General features: G+C 38.1%; 1 protein-coding gene across 1 annotated transcript in view; it reads right to left on the reverse strand.

Annotated features, from left to right (window-relative positions):
- Positions 1 to 1733: 1733 nt before the first annotated feature.
- The window catches only part of LOC131056024 (uncharacterized), a 41454-nt gene continuing 20408 nt past the window's right edge, over positions 1734 to 22779 (reverse strand). Inside the window, exons 3-4 of the mRNA XM_057990336.2 lie at positions 7842 to 7968; positions 1734 to 2314 (exon numbers count right to left, since the gene is read on the reverse strand). Of these exons, the coding sequence (XP_057846319.2) occupies positions 2028 to 2314; positions 7842 to 7968 (414 nt within the window). The 3' untranslated portion in view covers positions 1734 to 2027. The remainder of the gene's footprint in view (positions 2315 to 7841; positions 7969 to 22779) is intronic.

Here is a 22779-nt window from a genome sequence, read left to right on the forward strand (position 1 = left end):
TTAGGGTTTAGGTGTCATGATCTTGTCCATTGATTTACTTTCAATCTGGACCTTTCATTGTAACTGGGGATGCTATTTATACCCCCATTTTCCATTTCATTTGGTAATAGGTAATAGAGTTAAGAGTGAAATAGAGAGATTAGAGTTGTAAGCAATTTTTATTTTGTAGCAAGATTGAGTCTTGAAGAGAGAAATTCAAGCAATTGTTGTATATGATGACTTGGAAATCAATAAAATATTGAAGTTATGGTGTTTTGTTGCAAATCTCTTAAGTTATCTTCATGGTTGTTGGATGTACTTGAATCACGCTCAATCAAAGTAGTTTGTTAATTTGAAAGGCTAAGTGTGAGATTTGATATTTGGTAGGATTCGCAATCCAAACCACTAGCTTCTTGCTGATTGTAGGAACGCCTTGCGTGGTCGACTGGAAAACATTTTGAGTCCTTAACCTTCAAGCATTTTCGCATCTAGGATATGTACCTTCGTAGTAGTGTCCTTGGTCTTTGATGCATTGAATACCATTATATTACCTTAGAAGATCGCACTAATTTCAATTGAGTTGTTACCTTATGGCAAAATTGAAGTTAGTTGAGTCTTGCCAAATCTCATTCACGCTAAGTCGTTCATAGGGTTAGGCTAGATTAGACTTCCTTAAACCCTGTCCTTTTTCCATTTTTTTTTGAAAGTTCCTTTTAGACTAGTAAAATCTTCGAGCTTTGAATACGTAAGACGCCTTGGAGGAAACAGCAAATCACATCATACCACTAAAAAGCTTGTCCACACGTGGAGACCCCACTAAAAGAACCTTGGAGTCCATCTAACTGATCCTTTTTGCAGATCTTCAGCAGTTAGAGACTATTTTCTCAAGAGAGGATAAGATGCCTGTTGGTATTTTATTCTGTGTATGATTGTGTACAAAATACACGTCAACACAGCCAAAGTAGCATTGCCATCATTTAACATTCAAATTATCATGAGAAATTAAGCACACAGGTACTACAGTATCATTTCATTTGTGAACAAATTAGAAAAACTTCATATAAATGGAGTACAGTGCAACTGAAATAATGGTGGCAGATGCATTGATGAAAGCACTACCAAGTAACAAGCTTTGAGTTTTGTAAAGGACTAAATGTACAAGTACAACCCTATTGAGAAATATGTGAGTGGGAGTGTTGTGCAGAAATGATAGCCATATATTTAGGAATTACTCTTACATTTAAGCTTTCTACCTTAAAGGACGGGACAAGAGAACAGCTGTGTAAGTGCTGTTAAGAATAGATTAGCTGTAGGGTAGTCAGTAAATCTAGGGCAGTTGGATAGAATCTTTTAGGATTCTGTTTTCTCCATAAGCATGTAATCTTGTTTCAGTTTGTAAAATAAAAAAATAAAAGAATTCAGTTCCATTTTAGCTCTGAACATTAATATCCAGTTTTAATTTTACATACCTAAAATGTCCATCTACATCATTTAAGACCTTGTAAAATACAGAGATTAAATAGAATAAACAATAGGTGGTTGACAATAAGGAGTGCATGACACATATAACGATGTATAGACCACTTGTCATAAGGTACAATGATTGATAATAATTAGTGATACGTTACACTTCGCCCTAATTCACTCTCAATGTACAGCAAATAATTGGCAAAATACTTCATTCTGGACAAACAAACTCCCACATTTACTCAAAGATATGGAAAGAACCAAAGCCACAACTGCACTTCCAAACATAATCCACAGCAAATTTCAATTTGCATTGCCCATGCCTATTGTAATGATTACATTGTGATTGAATTTGTTCAAATGACCAAGAGTAAATCTATCCTTAGTGACTATCAGGTTGTCTGATTTAATCAAGTACAAAAGTAAAACTTTAATGAGCCCACTTGAAATGCCACACTTCTGCAGCTAATAATAACAAGCGTTCTTAGCAGATTGAGAAGTGCTTCCATAATATCTTCCAAGCATGTACTAGCTGCCACCTGCAGCAAGTATAATGCCAGTTGCCAAATACTACACCATAATTACAAATCAGAATGAAACAACATATCTAATGGGCTTGTTTCAGTGTTATTTTCAATTTCATGCATACAAGAAAAGGACTCTTCAATCATCTCATTATGCTGATTACTTCTGTCAGTTCCAGCATCATCCAACCAATCATGTGAGCCAGCCTCTTTCTTATCTTTGCGTTCTTTTGCAATAACTTCAATTGGTTCTGCACAGAAATTTCTCCGACCTTGTCTTGCTGGTTTCTCAGCTACCACAAATTTTTGACCATCTCGCCTTCTTTCAGGAAAGCCTGCCCAAACTGAAGGAAATGGTCTCATGAGAGAAGAATATATTGCTTCACAAAATACCGACAAACATGAATTGAAGACATGAGACAAATCCTAGAAATACTAATAATCATACAAGATAATAAGTATCTGCTTAGATTGTCCCCCAATATTCCTGAAAGAGACTTAGATGTTGGCTGTACAGCATAGTACTTTGTATGGAGAATAGCCACCGCCAATAAAAATGAACTAACCAAACTTCCACAATCTTTATGTTGAAGTTTTTAACATAAGTATAATAATAGCAAGTACAAGCATCTCATTTCAAGGTAAACCACACATTTCAGTTTTTAAATCTCTGCAGTAATGAAATGAAGTTTAGCATCACGATTTTTCACTTCAAAAAAATACACTATAGTACTGGTTTTACTCAGGGCACAAGATCCACGTTTGAAGATATTAAACGATCATTCTTGCTGGAAATTAGGGGCTCCTTGTACAAAGCAGATCGCTACAATTCTCTGATTCACTATAATATGGAAAGTATTGAGTATTCACTGGAATGCCTCCACTATGCACTTGCTAATATCTATCAGACTGGACCAATCCATATGGTCCCAGTTTTACTCCACCTGCATACTAGTGCCTCCAATTAGCATGTAGTTTCAGCCTCATCTTCATATATCTTAATAATGCTCAAGCTAAAGCGTAAAAATCATAACGGCTAGTAAAATGGTTGTCATATCAAGTTTTATAACCTAACCTTGCGTACACCACAATTAACATTGTCTAAAGGCTTCTGGTTGCTAGCATTAACTAGCTTCAGGATGGCACTATATTGCATGGTATGCAACATGTTTTTTGTCTTGGAGATGTAGGCTATCCCCCAACATATCCAAGTACAGGAAATACAGAGGACCGTGTGAGCATCTCTGGAGCATCTAGAGAGCATTTCAACAATATCCTGGGAACCAGGGTACAACTACACACCCATGAATATGTCAAGAGAATGTCTGCCCGTTCTGCACCTTGATACTCAAATGTCTAATTATAAACTTATTTTATGAATATATTTAATTAACTAACATTTTCCAGTTTACACCACTATCTACTACTTCCTTACAAAAATATTTCATTTGTGCTTGGTCAATAAAATACTATTGTAATAGAAGCAATCATTGGAGAAAGATGACAATGATGTCCATTATATCTATACTAAAAGGAAGCAGAGCATGCAGAAATGCTTCCTACACAAATATTCTAAAGAGCATTGTGCGAATCTCAATCTTTTAACAATTACAGAAAACATAAGTTAAACAATATATAGTATAATGCTACTATGTGTGGAGAAAACCCTTTCAGAAGAAAAGCCCCCCCCTCTCCAAAGCAGCTCAATGTACTATTCAGTAAACCACAATTATAATACACTTACAAAGCAAGCTTTCACAAGAGTATCACCAACCAGAGATTTGGAGTCGTCTTACAATTTAGCAGTATTTACTATTTACAAAGCTTTACACAGCCTATATTTCAAGCACCTAATATATAGGAGATACAAAACTCAAAATCATCAAATGGTAATTACAAACCCATAAGCTAAAACCACCCAAAAATGGCATCCAAATTATCCCCCAATAAAAGAGGCCTTATGATGTCTCATAATGTGAATCATAAGTTGATCAATAGTTGTAACTCTTCTTAATAGCTATTTTATGTGTCCAACAACTTTTTACATTTCCTCTGCAATTTTTTTGAGGCCGTAACTTTTGATACAGTGGGCTGATCAGGGCTGTTTTTTTCTTTTCTTTAAATTAAAGAAATCAAAAGATCTGCACAACAGGCACTCACATGCGCGGTGCTGAGCAACCAGGAATTCTTATTTTAGCAAAAACCCAACCCTAAGGCCCAGAAATTGACTTTTTCCATTTTATATCCAAAGATCACACTTTTTGTTCAGGAAGTTCAGTCTCCTCCCAGCCCACGTGGTACTGGAGGGTGTGTCGTGCCAATGTCACGTGCACTGTAGTTTATGGGGGAGGGGGCTACCTGATTCCTGCAGCCTAAAAAAAATCACACTTTTTGCAATCTTAGCATTAGAATCAAGGTTGAGACACCTTTCACAAAATATACAAAGTGACTAGATAGTTATCCATGTAACAGATTAATGACAGTCACAGAGCTTCATGATTGTCAAATTAATGACAGACATGGTGCTTTATGATTGTTAAAAGAGTTTTCTTCTAGTGGGACAAAACAGAAAGCATGCAGAACAGGAGGAAACCACTCTTCTATTATAAAGTGAGGTTCCCTTATTTCAAAAATAAATAACATCTCTGATATGAATTTTTAACATACTGTGAAAATAAATAACATGGAAAACAATATTTTTCATTTGTGTATAGATTAGGCTGAAACAACATCGAAGACCAATATATTAAGTTTTGGGGGATTTTATGGTTGCTAGAATTTCCGATGAAATCATAAGAGAGCAGAAATACATGCATGCACACAAGAAAGATAGAATTGCTGAAATTAAAAACATAAAAAATTCATAAACAAGAATATTGATGGTGGAGTACTCAACAAATATCACTCATTCAGGAAACACAATTAGTACAATGTCTAGAGTTGTAACTTGTATTTGTCAACATTCAGAATTTGATTGCTCACATAAAACAGAGAAAATAGTTCAAACAATGAAATTATAGCATAACAAAATTCACCACTAGTTCCTATAATTTGCAAAGCATTTATTTATAAATTACAAGGTTTCCACATATATCCTGGAACCTTGCATGTAGATCTCACCACTAAAACAAATCAAGTTTACTTGACTTGTCTTTCAAATAAAGTTTACAATTGTATATAAATTAGCTAAAATTAAAAAATAGCTCCCATTGAACTGAATGATTACTCCAAAAATATCTCTAGAGCTTATAAATATAAATGATCCATCTATGAGATATCTGACAGTAACTTGCTTTTTATAAATAGAACATGATTGAAATAGCTCCTTTTAATTAATGCAACAAATTCAAGATTGTATAAATATTTCGTTGTGGTTAACCTCCTACTGTTCTCAAATATATCTGGAGCCAATTCCATCAAGCCATTTCTCTCTATATCGAAAACAATAATAGTGCCCAGAGCCTCAGTTTGTTGAGTCGGAATCAAATAATGGGCATGAAATGGAATCACCAAAATAAACAACTTTGTGTTTTACTCCATTTAATTGATTTCTCAAATGAACTAAGGCCATTGCACCTACTTGCAAAATTTTCACTACAAACCTAATGGTTTTACATTACAATTTACATTTGAAATGGTAAATTGTCTATCAGATTTTGTAAACAATAACTAGTGGGGGTTTCAGAGTGAAGACTCTTATGGGTTTGCGGGGCAGCAATGATAAGTTGCACAAGGTGTTAGATGTGAGAAAAACCCAATGATAGAGAGGGTTCAGGGGCTATGACGCCAAGAAAAAAAATTTAGAGAAAATGAGGAAAGAGAGATTGAAGAGAGCAAAATGATTTTTGTGTTGGGCGAAATGATGCTTTTAGGGGCATTTTAGGGTTTTTGGATGCAAAAAAGAAGTCAATCTTTTTTTTTTTTTGGTGCTCAGCGCCTTTGGGTACACCCAGTACATACCCAAGCATACCGCCGGGCGAACCTGTACCTAGACATACCTGGTACAGTTGCAGGAAGCCTTAAGGGCGTACCTGGTAAGATAGATATTAAATGGATTGAAAAGGAGAAGCCAGGATTGGTCAAGGATCCATTAGACAAGCCACAACTTGATATACAAAGTGACCAAAACTTAAAGGGCTCCTTTGAAATTAATAACACATATGAGGTACAAATTATACTTAGTACTATGCCTATCAGAAACTTTGAGTTTGAACAATGACATCAAAAATTTCTCCTTTAATTTTTAGTTGCTACTGTACTGCTATCAACTATGTAAATTACATTTTAAAACCTTTGATTTGTTTGCTACATTATAATAGTTTATGAATGTCTAATCTTAGATTTTGATGTCATGTATAATTAAACCTGTAAAAATTTGAGTTTCCATGCATGTATGGATGTAGGCACACATATATGCATGTATAAATGTACTACCGTCCCCAAAAATTGGTCCCTAAACTGTCATCCCTAACACATATCTCTTGCTAGTGGATAGATACTGTTGCAAGGATACTCTGGTCCCTATTAGATGTTCTCTGCTTTTATTCAATTAGATTGTAATTACAACTAGAGAGAGCATATAATTACCTCACCTTGGCAGTCAAGTAGTGTAAATTGTGCTCTAAAACTAGATTGAATTACTGCATGCACAGATAAAAGAGCAAGAATATTCCATAATGTTAGTAAGAATCAAGAATAAATGCTAGATTCTGGTTCGTTGCCTTGGGCCCCTGGTTCTGGTCCAGTTTGTTTTCGGTTCAGGTCCTGATTCGGTTCGCCTTTGGGTTCGCTCAGGGTTCGTACCCAGGCAAGCTGGTTCATCCAGGGCAAACCCAGGGTAAACCTGGACACTTGGGTGCCCAAATTAACATTTTTTTGCAAAAATTTATAGCAATGAGTTCAGACTCGCAGATTTGTGTGATTGTTTTCCAAGTTATTATGCAGATTTAAGACTTAAAATTATTAAGAACAACAACAGACAATTGATAGATTTATTCGAATTTTTTATGTCTGAAGCAAGATAAAACAGAGCAGCAAACAATTAAGAGCAAACAATTAAGTTCTGGCCTCTTACTTGTTAACCTTATACAATGTACTAGAGCAATGCTCAATCACAACAGAAAAATACCTATGCATTAGCTCATTCTGATTTACAATCCTCGGCTTATGAAAAGCAACAAAAATATTCAGTTTCCTGAGCTCACTTTCTTGACTGCTCATTCTTCTTCTTCATCTTCAATGGCATTAGTTGTTTCCGTGAAAGACTTTTGTTGTTAGTCTTGACTGCTATTGCATTTATTCTTGACTAGCAATTAGTCTTTCATCTTCTTAGTGCTATTCTTGACTGCTATTGCAACAATAAGATGAATCCATTAGATGGTTTAAACTTGGTATAATGTTCCAATTGTTGCAAGTTGAATTTTGAAACAATGATACTTGAATTTGATATTATCATTTTAATATTTTGATGTTGAACTTGAAGTATATGATGCTATGATGGTATGAACTATGATCACGATGCTATGATTACAAGTTTATGGTGTTTTTGTTGTTTATATGATATTATGTTGCATTCTAATCTTAATTCATGCTTATAGACTGTATTAATATGTGTGTGTTTGTACTAACAAAACCAAACCCCATTTCAAAATTTTGCCGTACCAGCAAACTGGTTCTTCAAACCCAAACTTGAACCTGAACCCAAATCGGCAACTTAGCAATTGGAACAGTGATATCATAGTGATATCTTCATATCAACCTTTGCTATCAACGATCTATGCTATTTAAAAGGTCGGTGATTGCTTCTCCCCACATGGACACAGTACATGAGTTCAATTGTAAGACTGTTCAAAATATTTACATATTGATTACCTGCAAAGTGATGGAGGACAATGGATGCTGCTATAGTGACATTTAGTGAAGCCGTGCCACAACCATATTGTGATATGTAAACAAAGAAGTCACAAATTTCCATCTCTTTGCTTGAAAGTCCTGTCCCCTTTAAAAAGCATTGAAACAAATAGTCTTGTATTAGCATGTATAGAAAAAAAACATCTGCAAGCATAAGTTTATAAAAATGTAGGTCACAGTATCACAATAGAATTGCTGGGTCTAGAAGCAGAAATAAAACATCTGTCAGCATATTTATAAATTCGATAAATTTTATGTGCATGGTGATATCAAAGAAACTACAAGAATTTGTAGAACTTAAGGGGTATTATGATTGTAATCCTTACAAAGCTGAAAACACAAGCTGGTAAACACAGGACTTCATCATGCAGCAACACCATCTTGAATTCCAAAATAAGGTTGTAACACTATGATGTGGTACTCATCTTTTTAAAATGTTTCCATTACAAAATATATGTTCAAGTGCATTCGAGATTTTGTGGGTGCAAAACAAGGTGTTGATTAACTCCTTGCATAGGAGAACATTTTTATACCAAAAGAGAAAGATTTTTTTTAAATGTGGTATGTCTTTTTAAAATATTCCCAATGTCCATTACGAAATACATGTATAAGTACATTAGAGATTTTGTGGGTGGAAAACAAATTGTTGATTAAACTCCTTGCATAAGAGAACATTTTTATACCAACAGAGATTAAGATTTTAGAAAAAAAAAAGGAGAATCAAAAAATCGGACAACTATCTAGGAATCATGGATCACAGAAATAGGGCAATGACTAATTTGTAGTTCTCAATTTATTGTTGGTCTCTTAAAATTTATCCAAATTTAGTAGGTGATTTGACTGCTACCTGAGCTCAATGGAGATTATGCCCCAAAAGACTCAAGTAGAAATCAAGGGGGTTTTGTAGTCTGGGATAAAAGATTACCTGATATATCTCATTTCAGGCCACCTTGATGTTAAAAAAAATAAATCCTAGAAACAATATGAATGCAAACAAAAAAAATTACGCTGTACCAGAAAAAAAGAATACAAAGCGAAAATCACCCATTCAACATACAAAACATTCATATGGAGAAGAACAAAAGAAATGCCCGACTTTGCCTTCTATTGACCCCATAAATGAACTATAACTGAGACCATGCCAGGGTCAGGTAGAACCATGTCTCAAAATGCCATGATTGTATATTCAGTCCAGTACAATGTTATCACATTTAAGTTCTTCACTCTCAGACACAACGTTTGTCACATATTCAGGCCACCATATTCAGGACGCCAAAATAGAACTCATCTCAATTGCTTGCTTTCAGATGCATATTTAGTTATCTATTCAGGCCAGTTAAATGAAATCCCATCGCAGATGTTTTCTCTCAGAGGCATCATTAGTTATCAATCACCCTCACAGTCATCTATCTACTGCAAGCTAATACCAATCCTCTTCATATCTACTATCAATCAATTCATTAGTTATCCTGTCAATTTCTCTATTAGTTCTATGCATATGGAAAATTGGAAATTCACTGAATCTATGCAACGTTACAAAGAAAATATAGTGGCACCAAACCAGACAGGTAAACATTCATGTATGAGGCAAGGAATGTCCCAAAAATAGGTCACCATGATTTCTCTTGAAAAGCCTGTGGAAGGGATCATCTCATAGCTGTAACCCCTATGTTTTATTGCCATGTTGTATCCTGCTGCCATTTTGTGCCATTTCACCATTTACAATTTTGCCATGAGTTACATTACCCGGTGTCATTTTACAGGGGGCTTAACCAATTTTCCTGTTTATGTTTCTCTTAGAAACATCTTTTTTGAGACAATAAAAGATTTAAATATTTTGTATAATTTTAAAAGATATCACCTAAGTGGTCAGTCCTAGAATGGGGATGGGTACAGGTAGGGGTACAGCTGTATAGATTTTTTCCCTTGGGTTCAGGTATGGTTCAGCTATATATAAACTATAAAATATGAAGACAGTGATGCTCATAATTGCCAATAAACAGAATATCTAAATACCTCATAATTTGCAACAAAAAAAACAACTCATAAATTCATAATTCAATTACTTGTCAAATGACAATACACAATGAAAATCACAATAAATATTCAATAATCTTCATATTACTCTCAATCGAGAGCATCAAAGTCAACACTTGGTTCAATTTAATTTGAATTGAATCACAATGAGTTACAAAGCCACTTCCAGTAGCCATCTCATATGTAGAAGCTGCCTAATCTAAAAGATTTTTGGCAAGTTGTGCAACAATAAAATCTAAATCAGCACACTCAACAGTTAGATCCCAATTCCTCATCATCCTCTCATAGTAATCAAGTTTCTTATGTGACAAGAGATCCCAATAACTAGTAGGGGCTTAGGAATGGAGACCCCAACGGGGTTGAGGACCTTTGAAGCCACAAAAACCTCCATGGCATGCATCATTTCCACAATTTTATCTCTTAAGGGGGAAATTAGGTAGTTGGCACTTTTTTATTTACAAAAATGTTTTTAAAAAATAATTTTTTAATTTCTATTTTCTTTGGGTGGCCCCCCTGCATTCACTTGAGTTCACCTAATGTCCTGCCAAGGACCCACATGGAGCCTTCAGTGCCTGAGCGGGAAACTAGGCAAACCCAATGGCGTATCGACCCTGGACCCGACCCATAGAGGTATCAGGGAGTTCCAAGAGAACCCAGTAACACAGTTTATAACAATATATTAATCATCAATAGAGCAAGCAGCTACATATACTGGTTCAAAGAAGGTGCTAGCTCAAGAAAAAACTGTATAGAGCTTCTGTCTGAAAGCTATCTGATAAAAAAATCACATTGGGTATCCATGCTATAGCTACTTCTATCTTGTTTAAGGGTTCGTCCTAGGTTATAACTGCATATTCCTTTCTTGGGTTTAGCTTTATATGTCAAGATAAAGAAAAGTTATATTAATGTCCAAGAATGACAAAAGTCAACAGTAATCAAATAGACACAAAGTGGAGGAACTTTAACAGCCAAAAAACAGTTACAACTTAAGCAACAAAAGATCCTAACCAGTGATATGTGTACTAGAGTAGTTATATATAGCTTTGCCTCTATCTGCACAAATCCAAGTCACATGAACTTAGTTGCTCATCATGCATGGACTTGACCTCTTGCATTATTTAATATTTTTGCATGAATATATATTTTTCCTTCACTAATTATTGATTCTAATCCCATTCAAGCTTTATTCAATACTTGTTTTGATCCATTGAGCTAGCTTTCATGTGTGTATCTTTCTAAAGAAAATTGGTGGGCCACGCTTCAAGTTGTGATACCAAACTACTAACTTTTTTGTTTTGTTGCTGAAAGTTTCAACTGCATAGGTGTGATTTGCTTCTTTTATTTTCAGTAACTCAAAGTATTAACAAATTTCTTCTTTAACATCTATACCCGATTATAAATTTATTTGCACATGTTTTAATTAGAATAATAGAATTCATCCACCAAATCATCAAGCACATTTTCGCCCAGTTTGCACCTAATGATGCATAAATTATCTTCGCAATCTAAATAATTTGCTTATGAAATACTTTCAAATTGTTGTATTCCACCAACAATTCTCGTGCTAATAACTTTCGAGCTACGTCTTCCTCGGGTGGGTCCAAGAAAAACAAAGCAATTGCTAATGTAATAACAATTCCTCAAGCAATTGAGAAGAACACATAGGAGCCTCAACACAATTGAGTGTTTACCAAACTATCTAATTCTTATTTGAGTGTCCTGCAAAAGTTATAAAGGATATCCTAGTAACCCTTCCCGAGATCTAACCTCTCCAAGACAATAGACCATACCCTCATTAGTATGATGGTTCTAACATCTATCAATATCACCGTGTGCCTAGGCATGATACTGAGCACTGTGTGCATCTAAGACATATAGTCCAAGACCACACAAACAACGGTACCATCCGAGTCAGAGATAGAAACAAAAAGCAAATAAGTTTGTTGATAAAACAAACAATGAGTTGCAAATCTACATCAATCCTTTTCCCCTGCATTAAACTAATTTTATTTCTATGTAATCTTCCCCTCCACCAACCGACTATCCACAAGTGACTATGGTTACTATCATTCTGATCTCTCTCTCGAGTCAAAAGGTCAAAAGTCTTAATATATCATTCACACCTCATGATTCACCATATTGAGGAGAGTTTGCTCCTCTTTACATCCCTGCTAAGATAAAGGGTAATGTTGTCACAGGTGTTATGGTTGATCCCTCTTGCAAAGACGATGTGATCACAAACGAGGACCTCTTTATCAACGAATTGCACAGGATGAAATATGACGAGTGTAAGGCCATCATTTGTACACATGTTGGTCTCTTTGTTCCTACTATGTGATGCACTACCTTGCCAATCCTTGTGAGACCCAAGGCAATTTATAGCACAATTGTTGTCATTCTTGAGTCTAACTTATTCCAAGTGAAGCTAGGCATTTTCTATGGATGCAATCCCCTCAATCATGCACAATTGTCTTAAGCTTCCTCATGAGGACACCATGCATACTATCCTAAACACTGGATATAAGCCACTAGTGTTGAGTGGGGGCTTTTCTCTTGATCATTTATGACCTGCTCTTGTTGGACCTATGCTACCCCGTGGAGATCTATTATATATAGCATATTACAAGACCAAGGAGTTAGCACCTAAGTCGGCCCAACCTGTTATTTCTTTAGTTCACCCTGGATTTGTTTCTCCATCTTAGTCTGCTCCTATGCAACAACGTGCTTCATCTTTTGCTCCCTCTTTGTCGAGAATTAAAGACAAGCCCAGTCTTCAAAGTACACCTCCTCGTCCTCTAAAGACCACGCAGCCTCCAATGGTGTCTTATGTTCCTTTGACTGTGGCTAGCACAAGAATAGGAAAGGCACCCATGTTGCCAAAGTCGAAGTCTCGCCCTCCCTTTGAGCTTCCCATCCTTGTGGATATCCCTCACCCTACTTTGTATGGCAAGGACAAGTGTTCACCCTTCACCTTTGGCACCTATCTCTCGACCTCCAAGGGGTCCTCCTATTCCTTTGACTACTCCTAGAGAAAAAGGGGAAAGGTGTCTACATCTAAGTCTACAGTTCCTCCATTTGTGGCACCACCTATTTCATCAGTTGAGCCTTGACTTCCCTCAGCAATGGCATAGAAGGCCCCACCTATGATGCGAGATGCTATAGCCTCTTCTTAGGCTTCTGTTCTTGGAGCCCATCTACGTCAAAACCAGCTTGCGCATGAGCGTAAGCATCGTTGATAGGCAATGGCTAAAGAACATGAAGCTTCTTTGAAGACTAAGGGTGAGTCTTCAATTTCCACTTTCGTTACTTCCATTCCTATTCCAGTTTCTGCTAATCCTGTTGTCTCCACTCCTATCTCTACTTTGTCTTCTATGTTGCTTCCAATTGCTTCAGGGTTGTTAATGAGCCTTGCCCAAAGCAAGTGCAAGTGTTCATTTTTCCCTCCTTAGAACCACCTCTTATCACCTCTCTTCCTAATATCCCTCCATTTTTGCAGCCCATAGACATGCTCCATATGCAAGTGGTGTCTAGTGTGGCCTTGTGTGCTCCTCCTATTTCTTCTCCGCATCTTCATCACAGCTTTCCTGGGGTCCTCAAACCTGCCCCTATTGCTGAATTTCGTCATAAGAAATCATCTCCTACGGCTTCTTTATCTACATTAATTCTTGTTTTTGAGGAGCTTCCACCTTCTTTGGAGTTTGTCACTGCCCCTCTTCCAAAGGTCTCTAGTTGAGTCACCTCCCTCTTCCTTGGAGAGGTGCATGTTTGATTCTCTAGAGGAGATTCCAGCATTGTCAACTATCTTCACACGATCATTGACTCTTTCCTCACAAGAGGTATTGGATGAGAATGTCGAGGCAGCCTCATCCTTGGCTCTTGTTGCTGGTGAGACGCCTAGTACTGCTTTGGTGATCATGTCTCTTCGGGCTTGTCCTCTCTCCTTGTATGATCAAGATTGGGGGGGCAATGATCAAATAAGTGATGACTACTAGAGCAGTGCTTCCCTTATCTTTAGATTAGAGTGTATTTGTTGTTTCGTGTTCCTCCGTACTTGTCCTTATATGTTTGTGCTCTCTTGAAGGACCCAAGTTACTCCATAGTTACTTGCATACAATATCTGTGATAACTTCCTCTATTTTTTTTATTATTCTTCTTTTTGTTGTATCTTGAGTTTTGACATTTAGGGACAATGCAAAGTGGTAGGGGTATTTAGGCCTTCTTCCATGTTGACCCAAATTTTTATTTTATCTGTCTTCATGTGCTCTTCTTCAAATTCTACTAACCACGAATAATCAGATCCCTCTATCTCTTTATGTTTTTGTAGATATTGTGGGTATCATATGCTATTTGTTCCAAGGTAGCATTCCATGGAGACATCTCGTTAATGCTTTCATGGCACAACATCTCTTCTCCTTAGAATGATTTTTGTTCCTTTTGTGTAACACATCTAAGGGGGGGCTATCATATCTGCACTTAGCTATTCCAGATCTCTTGTCACATATTTCTTTTCGAAATAAGTCTACCTATGTTATTTATTTCCTAGCGCAAGGGCCAAACCACTGCATTTATGTCTTTTTAATCTCTATATCTTTTTTGTGGCTATCGTACAGCATAGTTTGTGTTACAAGTTTGGTTGTCGTTGCACCAAAAGATCGACATATTAAAGCCTGATACAACCACTAGACTTATAGAATCCACAAGAGGCAGTTAAGCCATGTCACAAATCAAAATGTTGCACTACACAGTACAAGGAGACCAAGGGCGCACACCTTGCAACAATCCCCCCCCAACGCAAGCAAGGGGTTTGAACCTATGACCAAGCTCTGATACCACTTGTTACAAGTGCGGTTGTCGTTGCACCAAAAGATCGACCTATTAATGCCCGATACAACCACTAGACTTATAGAATCCACAAGAGGCAGTTAAGCCATGTCACAAAACCGAGAGTTGCGTTGCACAGCACAAGGAGACCAAGGGCACACACCTTGCAACAATTTGTAGTAGTCACACTCCTATCAATCGTATGGCTATCTAGCATAACACAACTTGCTACCCATACTGGCCCCGTCTTAATGATCTTATGTCTAAATGATCATTGTCTTATAATCTATGTCCAATGCCTATGATTGTTGATCTTTTATGTCTAAATTTTCAATTTTGTAATGATACAGCTTAGTATCGTCTTACAAAGGTTTGACTCAAATCTCTTCCCTAGGGACAACTCTACAAAAATTAAAAACTCAGCTTCCCCTTTGCGTCTTGGGTATATGTTTTCTAACCCTTTTCTCTCTTTACTTTAGCTTGCATCTCTTTTTGATATGCTTGCTAAATTGGGGGCAAAATGTAATATTGTAATTGCACCTGTGCAATTTCACGTCACATAGGCCTCCTCTTTAGCTGAATTAAAGACGATCGAACTTCCATTCCATCAGCCTGCCTTGCCATCTGTCAAGCTTAGTCTCCTGACCATTTGGTTCGGCATGCGCACCACAGAGACGTCTGCATGTTGCACATTCGTCCCACAAAAAACGATGACTGAAGCTATGGGACATTAACTTGCTAATTCTAGCAATGTAATGCCTCTTTAGACTTGCACCGACGTCGAAACGACTTCCAATCCCTTAATATTGCCTTTTTGGACCTCATTTTCAATCCATCTAGCTCTCTAGTTTATCGAAATCACTCTCTTTAGCATCCATGAAGCTCTCTTGATCGCTAACTTGGAGATCCTTGCTTCCTTCATTCCAACAAGTTGTCATGCTTCTTGTTCTTGAAGGAGGGTAACTCTTTGGGTTAACTAGTTGTTCATTTCATTGTCATTAATCTAACATATTTTCCATCGCATTCTTCTTGTTGTCACAATCTCATCTCTAGGTTGTCCGGGGAGGTAGAAACACCAAAAAGGAGGTTTGACCATGGCAAACCTCTAAACATAGCTGCCCCAACCATTTCGTCCTTGGTGTTATGTGTGCAAGTTTTAGCAAAGGACACTACTATTTGGGTTGGAGGGCTTCATATTGTGGACCCATTGTGAGTATTTCGCTACCCTCTTTGTCCTTTCGATTAAGTTTTGTTGTTTCCTTTCTGCTATGTTATTTCATTTCATCATATTCAGCTTATAGAACATAAATAACTATTATCTAGAGCCATCTGGTACGGACTTTCGTACTCCGTCCGTGTTGTGACCATTTCACACATCGCCCCATTGCAAATGGGGACCCCCTCTTTTTGCTCGTTTTTCGCTCGCCTTTTCGCTTCGCTTTTAGGATTTTGTTAGTCAGTTAGTCGTCTGGATTTAGGGTCAAGCCTTAGGGTTTTAAATTTTGTCTTTTCAGGCCAGAATCCAGTCGTTTTTGAGAGCTTTTTTTGAGCTTCCTTTTCTAGGATGCAAATTTTGAATGAAATAAATTCGCCAGAATGGTCTAATTTTCAATTGGAATGTTGATGCAGAGCTTTAATTTGTCTAAGTGTTGAAAGTGAAATGTGAATTTTTGTCCGATTGAATATTTTTGACCAAATTTTGACCTTTTTGATTTTTGATCCTAGGCATTTCAAATGATTTGTTTTCGCCTTGTGAAGTGATAAAATGTGTAAAATCATGATATTTTGGCCTGTAGGAGCAAAATCGCTCCTGTCCCTCAATGAAGGACGAGAGCTCGTTCTCAAATATCTTACTATTCCTGCAGGGTCAAGATGAATTACGAATTGGAAATGATAGAGAGAGGCGAGATCTTTCCATTGAATATAAATTGAAGATTTTCATGAGCACAGAAATGCCTCCAGGAGAAAAATCGCTCCTGTCCCTCAGTGAAGGACCGGAGCTATAAATTCAATTTTGCCTTGTCCTTGCGAGATTTCGATGACTTGATAATTTGAAAGGGTCCAAAGGAAGATGCTTTACCAAATGAATATAATTTGAGATGCAAAAATGAAGGAGAATGACCTAGAATGACCAAATCGCTCCTGTCCCTCTCCAAGGGACCAGGGCGAGGTACCTTGTAGCTCTCGTCCCTCTCCCAGGGACCAGAGCGATGTCCTTCATTAGGCAAAATCTAGGCAAAAACCAAGGCAAGTTTACGTTCAAAAGCAAGAGAAAGCATGAGATGAACTCATTGAATACAAATTGAAGATTTTAAAACGTCCACAGGGGTCCCAAAAGGCCTAGTTCGCTCCTGTCCCTCAGGAAGGGACCAAAGCGATTTTTGGTATAAATGATTTTCTGGCTAAGTTGCAGACAATGTCAAGGCATGGACGAATGGAGTAGAGCATGACGAGTCCGTTAAATATAAACTTGGAACCTGACAAAGTGAAATAAGAGCCACAAGAGGTAGTTCGCTCCTGTCCCTCTCCAAGGGACCAGGGCGATGCAATGGTTATATTGCCTTTTACTTAAGTTTAAGATCGATCCAAGTCAAGACAAGGTGGCGAAGGACATTTCAAGGCGTCTTCATCAAGCACAAGCGCTTAAAGGTTATCACAATGAGGAGATTTGCACACTAAGACCTAGATCGCTCCTATCCCTCAGGAAGGGACCAGAGCGATGTCAAGTATATTGGTCATTTCATGCAAGATTTACGTAAGGACAAGATTTTGCTGGGTCTTAGAGGGTCCGTCGTGCCTTTTGAAGATGATACACAGAAATTTTGAACGTAAAATGATCATCGTTTTGAACATGGAGACCATATCGCTCCTGTCCCTCTCAAAGGGACCAGGGCGATTTGCTTTGGATTCTCAATTTTGCCCCAAGTTCGTGCTAAGTCAAGGCTTCATAAGGCTATATAAGGTCTAAGGCATCGTTTGAAGATAACATGCAAGAGTTTTGAACGTCCAAACGTTGCTAAGTCAAGCTAAAAGACTCACATCGCTCCTGTCCTTTGGACAAGGACCAGGGCGATCCTATCAAGAGCATTCATGTTCCTTCAAAACGAGGCAAGGCGAGGATAAGCAAGGCAAGGGACGGCGTTTGGAAAACATCACAATGAAAGATCGAAGGTCAAAGATGCATATTGAATGTGGAAATTTGAAGATCGCTCCTGTCCTTTGGACAAGGACCAGGGCGATGAACACCCAAGGGCACTTATGAACGCATGCAAGGCAATCAAATTTGAAGAACCTGATAAAATGATCGATTTTGGACGTGGAGATGAAGGAGTTGAACGTAGAAAATGCAAAAATCAAGACAAAATAATGAATCGCTCCTGTCCCTCTCCAAGGGACCAGAGCGATGAGGTACGTCCCCTTTGTTTTCATAGTTTTGGCGCCAAATAAACAATTCAAATTTCCTTAAATGCTAAGTTCGATAAAATTGAAAATCTAATTTAATTAGCATTTAATATGGCGTTGATCTTTTATTAATTATTTTTGCCTTTATTAAAATCGAAATTTGCAAATTAAAAAACGTAAGGCATTAATAATTAATTAATTAATTAATAAAAATCGAATTTGAAGCGCTACAAAGGGAGGTCGGCCTTGTCATTTTAATTTAAAAATCATTTTAAAAAGTGGTTTTATCTCCAAGTCGGCCTAAGGGATAAATGGATACAAGCGCTATATATGGAGGGTGAGAGATATCATTTTCACATAATCATTTTTGCCCTCTACATGCGAATTAAGGAAAAGCGAAGATAGTGCGAAGTGTTTCATGTGTGTGGTGCGAATTTAAACCAAAGGTGGCGCTAAGTCTATTAAAGGGTGATGCGATATTTTGAAGACTTCATTGGAGCGAATTTCCCAAGGATTGAAGACCACGACAAAGGCGCGAGACTTGGAAGATTTGTTTGTGCGAACTTGAGGATCCATTTGAGCGAACTTGCTAAGGACTTGGAGATCACGTTGAGATCCAAAGGTGGCTAAATTGATCTTTTGAGGAGATAATATTGAAGATCATTTATACTTCAATTTTGCCTAGGCGATCTTTTCCTTTTTGCATTCTAGAGTTAGCTCTCTATTGAGGTATGGCGATTTAATTTTTATTGTTTCATTCATTCATCGTCATATTTCAAATTTTGAAGTTGAATTTTGAATTTCCTAGTTCAATCGTTGTTTTTTAGGAAATGATAACTCTAGAGACTTATCATGACGTTTCCTAAAAACTTCTCTCTCTTATTTACGTTATTCATTGCAAAATCGAGTTCTTATAATGAAATGTTGTGTAGGTATGGCGACCCCGAAGGCGGGAGCATCCACCAGTCGCTCAGCTCTCATGAAAGAAGATCAGAAGACCGAAGAAGTGGAGACCAAGATCGTGTCAAAGTGGAGCAACATTGGAGATACCAACTTGGGGAACTTTAGCACAAAGAAGTTTCGAGAGGTCCCTTACATCGGCAAGCCATCACCTGTCGCCCGGAGAATAATCGAGAGTGGCATCATCAAGGCGGCCGGTTTTCCTCCAGCTATTCAGTGCCACGAGTTGATGATCGAGTGTGCCCGTCACTACAATCCACAGTCCAGGACAATTGTGTCCAATGAGGGAAACACTTTGGCGTACCTTTCAGAGGAAGCCATAAGTGAAGCCTTCCATCTTCCAGAGCACAGGGACATGATATACAAGAGCATTGAAGGAGCCAGATCAGTGTACGATGATGATCCAGATGCTTGCCTAAGCATAATCAATAAGAACTGGCTACTTAAGAGTCATCCCCGTCTAAGCAAGGTACCGAACACACCGCACAGGATTGATTTCCAGGAGGAGTACAGAGATTTGATTACCATGCTCAACAGAGTTACAGGAGCACCTCATGCCTTCTATTTTGAGAAGTGGATGTTCTACTTCATCCAGGTGATTGTTCAAGGAAAGGGTACAATACATTGGGCTAGGATAATTAGCCATTGCTTAGACGTACAGTTGAGGAGACTCAGGGCTACTAAGTCCTTCCACATGAGTTCATACGTCATCTATGCTTTGATCAGGAGTGTTGAGTACGCAGGACTACCTCACAGAGGAGTGATTGGAAGAGGACCCGGCGAGGTCAGAGCTTGTGAATCCTATACTTACTTGCATCATCCGCCAGGGAAGAACTACAAGTTAGTCAATGATACTTTCACGATGAACATCACAAGGACGTTGCAAGGTGGAATTCACAACAGATTATCTCAGGATGCCCAGGAGTTCATCAAGAGGTACGGTGCTTGGTTCATTCAGTTTCCCAAGTTCACTTACATTAGAGTGCATGGATGTCCTTTACCTCCATACATGTTGCCGAGGTACCCGACAGACAGAATTGTGTTACTTGAAGTAACAAGGCAGTTGGCAGCATATGTGAAGGCATTCAGACACAGACATCAGAATGGAGTCCAGGTACCTATTATTTTGGGTAATTCAGTTGAGGTATGTCCTAATGTCTTAGCCATGGATGACGCAGAGAAGGAGTTAGCCTTGTATTCTTTTTCATCTTTTGCTTGGAGAGAGAGCTTTGATCCACATGGACATTTAGAGGAGACGGTCGGTAGAAGATTTAGACATGAGCACCAAATTGAAGATTTTATGATGAACCTCCTAGATGATCTTGAAGTGAAACGAAAGATACATTCTAGATTGCCTTTGGATTTCATCAGGAAATGCAGGATTTACAGAGTGGCCGACCAAGCTCAAGACAATGGCAGGCACATCCAGTCTTCCTATGATAGAGAAAGCAAAACAATAAGTTTGAATTGGAATGAGCCTGAGCTCGTGGATTTAGATGCTTTGATGGCACCAGTCTTGTCTTGTACTCGCAGATGGGTAGACGTTCAGCATCAGAAGTTGAGAGAACAAGGCGTAGCTGTGTCTTTTACTTTGGAAGAGAAACCAGCCGAAGGTGGAGCTAGCGTAAGTGAAGGCAATCCTAATCCTAGGAATTCAGGTGAAGGTAACCTTCGATGTGCCAGTGAGGGCAATCTCCATCCGAGAGGTTCGAAGAGAAAGGAAAGATCAGAAAAGAAAGAGCCTTCCAAGAAAAAGCAAGGGGCCAACAAAGATCAAGCACCAGGTACTTCTTCCAGACCAGAGAATAGAACAATTCGAGTGGAAGAGTCCATGGAGTCTATGGTACAGAATGACAGGCAGGAGGAAGGACGGGCACAGCATGTTTCATCCGATGGATCTCTCCAAGACTATGATTTAGATGATGATAATGAAATGACATCTCCTCCCAGAGAAGAAGAAATAGTACATAAAGAGATTCAAGTTCAAGAAACAAGATCGAATATCCCAGATTGGTTGAAAGAAAGATTGACTAAGGTGATCGTCGTAGAGGACGAAGACAGTGCAATTGATTTAGAGAGCCTTGTTGGACGTTCACATGTGATAACAGAGAAGAAGAAGGCTACGAAGATGTCCAAGATGATTCGAGATGAGACTGGATCCAGAAAACTGCAGATAGCTACACCGGCAGCAGATAAATATGAGGGTGAGATCCTAGCAGAGGACTATCATATACAGACTATTGAGTTAGGACCGTCCACAGCAGAGCAGACAATGGATGATGCTACCGACACATTTGAAGCATTGAAAGACAAGCTTAGAGAAGAAGTGGAAAAGAATAGAAAGCTTGAGAGAGAGAGAGGTGCATGGAGGACATATTTCAATCACATCAATGAACCTTTGGGACGTCAGGATCCAGTTAGATCACCAGTGCAAGCATTGCCCCTTCAATCAATCAATGAAGCAGAGAGATTCAGGAACCTGGTCCAGCGTACATGTAGTTGGATGGATAGATCTCATACAGTGGCCATAGAGTTTGTTACAAGGATGTCGAAGATCACTCATCAGGCTATCCAAGTTCTTGAGATAATCCACAGATTGATGGTAACAGTAGCTGCATTTGCCCATACCAAGGACGTTACCATCCCTGTCTTGAAAGTTATAAGACACACATCCAGAAGAATTTTAGCACAGGAGAGGATCTTAGAAGGTGATTCTCACAGTTTGTTTCAGTGGTCAACCTTACTCCATATAAAGAGTGTTCTCTTCGAGGACATCAGTGTTAGATGTGGCCAAGTTGAGGAGGTGATCAATCCGATCCAGGACAGAGTATTTGAGGTACTTCGTACCATTCTTGGCAGAAGGATCAAGGTCGAGACAGATGTGGATATGCAAGAATTTGAGGATAGAATCAAGATCATCTTTCGCAAGGACGCAGATGTTACACATGAGCAGTATGATCAGATGTATGCCACCATGCTCCTGATTGATAGAACGAAGGAACTTGAACCTACTTGGGACGCAGCTCTTCTAGATGCATTCGATCAGGTTATCCACTTAGAAGAGAGTATCAAGAATCTTCCCGAGATTCCAATCACAGAAATCGAAGGAATCGTGACAAAATTTATTGCATATGCTAAGAAAGAGAATTGGAAAGGGAATAAGATTCTAGATGAAAGGTTGTTACAGATGACATGACATCTTATTTCTCATTGGTTGATACCTCCTAGGTTTTTGTGCCGAATTTAATATTTGGCTATGTATTTAATATTGTTCAGTAAAAAGGAGGTCATTTGTAACAAACCCTAATTAGGGTTTAGGTGTCATGATCTTGTCCGTTGATTTGTTTTCAATCTGGACCTTTCATTGTAACTGGGGATGCTATTTATACCCCCATTTTTCATTTCATTTGGTAATAGTCAGATAATAGTCAATAGAGCAAGAGTCAATAGTTGATGTAAGAGAGATTAGAGTTAGAAGCAATTTTTATTTTGTAGCAAGGTTGAGCCTTGAAGAGAGAAATTCAAGCAATTGTTGTACATGATGACTTGGAAATCAATAAAATATTGAAGTTATGGTGTTTTGTTGCAAATTTCTTGAGTTATCTTCATGGTTGTTTGGCGTACTTGAATCATGCTCAATCGAAGTAGATTGTTAATTTGAAAGACTAAGTGTGAGATT

Source organism: Cryptomeria japonica, chromosome 9 (assembly GCF_030272615.1).
Source record: "Cryptomeria japonica chromosome 9, Sugi_1.0, whole genome shotgun sequence".
NCBI lineage: Eukaryota > Viridiplantae > Streptophyta > Pinopsida > Cupressales > Cupressaceae > Cryptomeria > Cryptomeria japonica.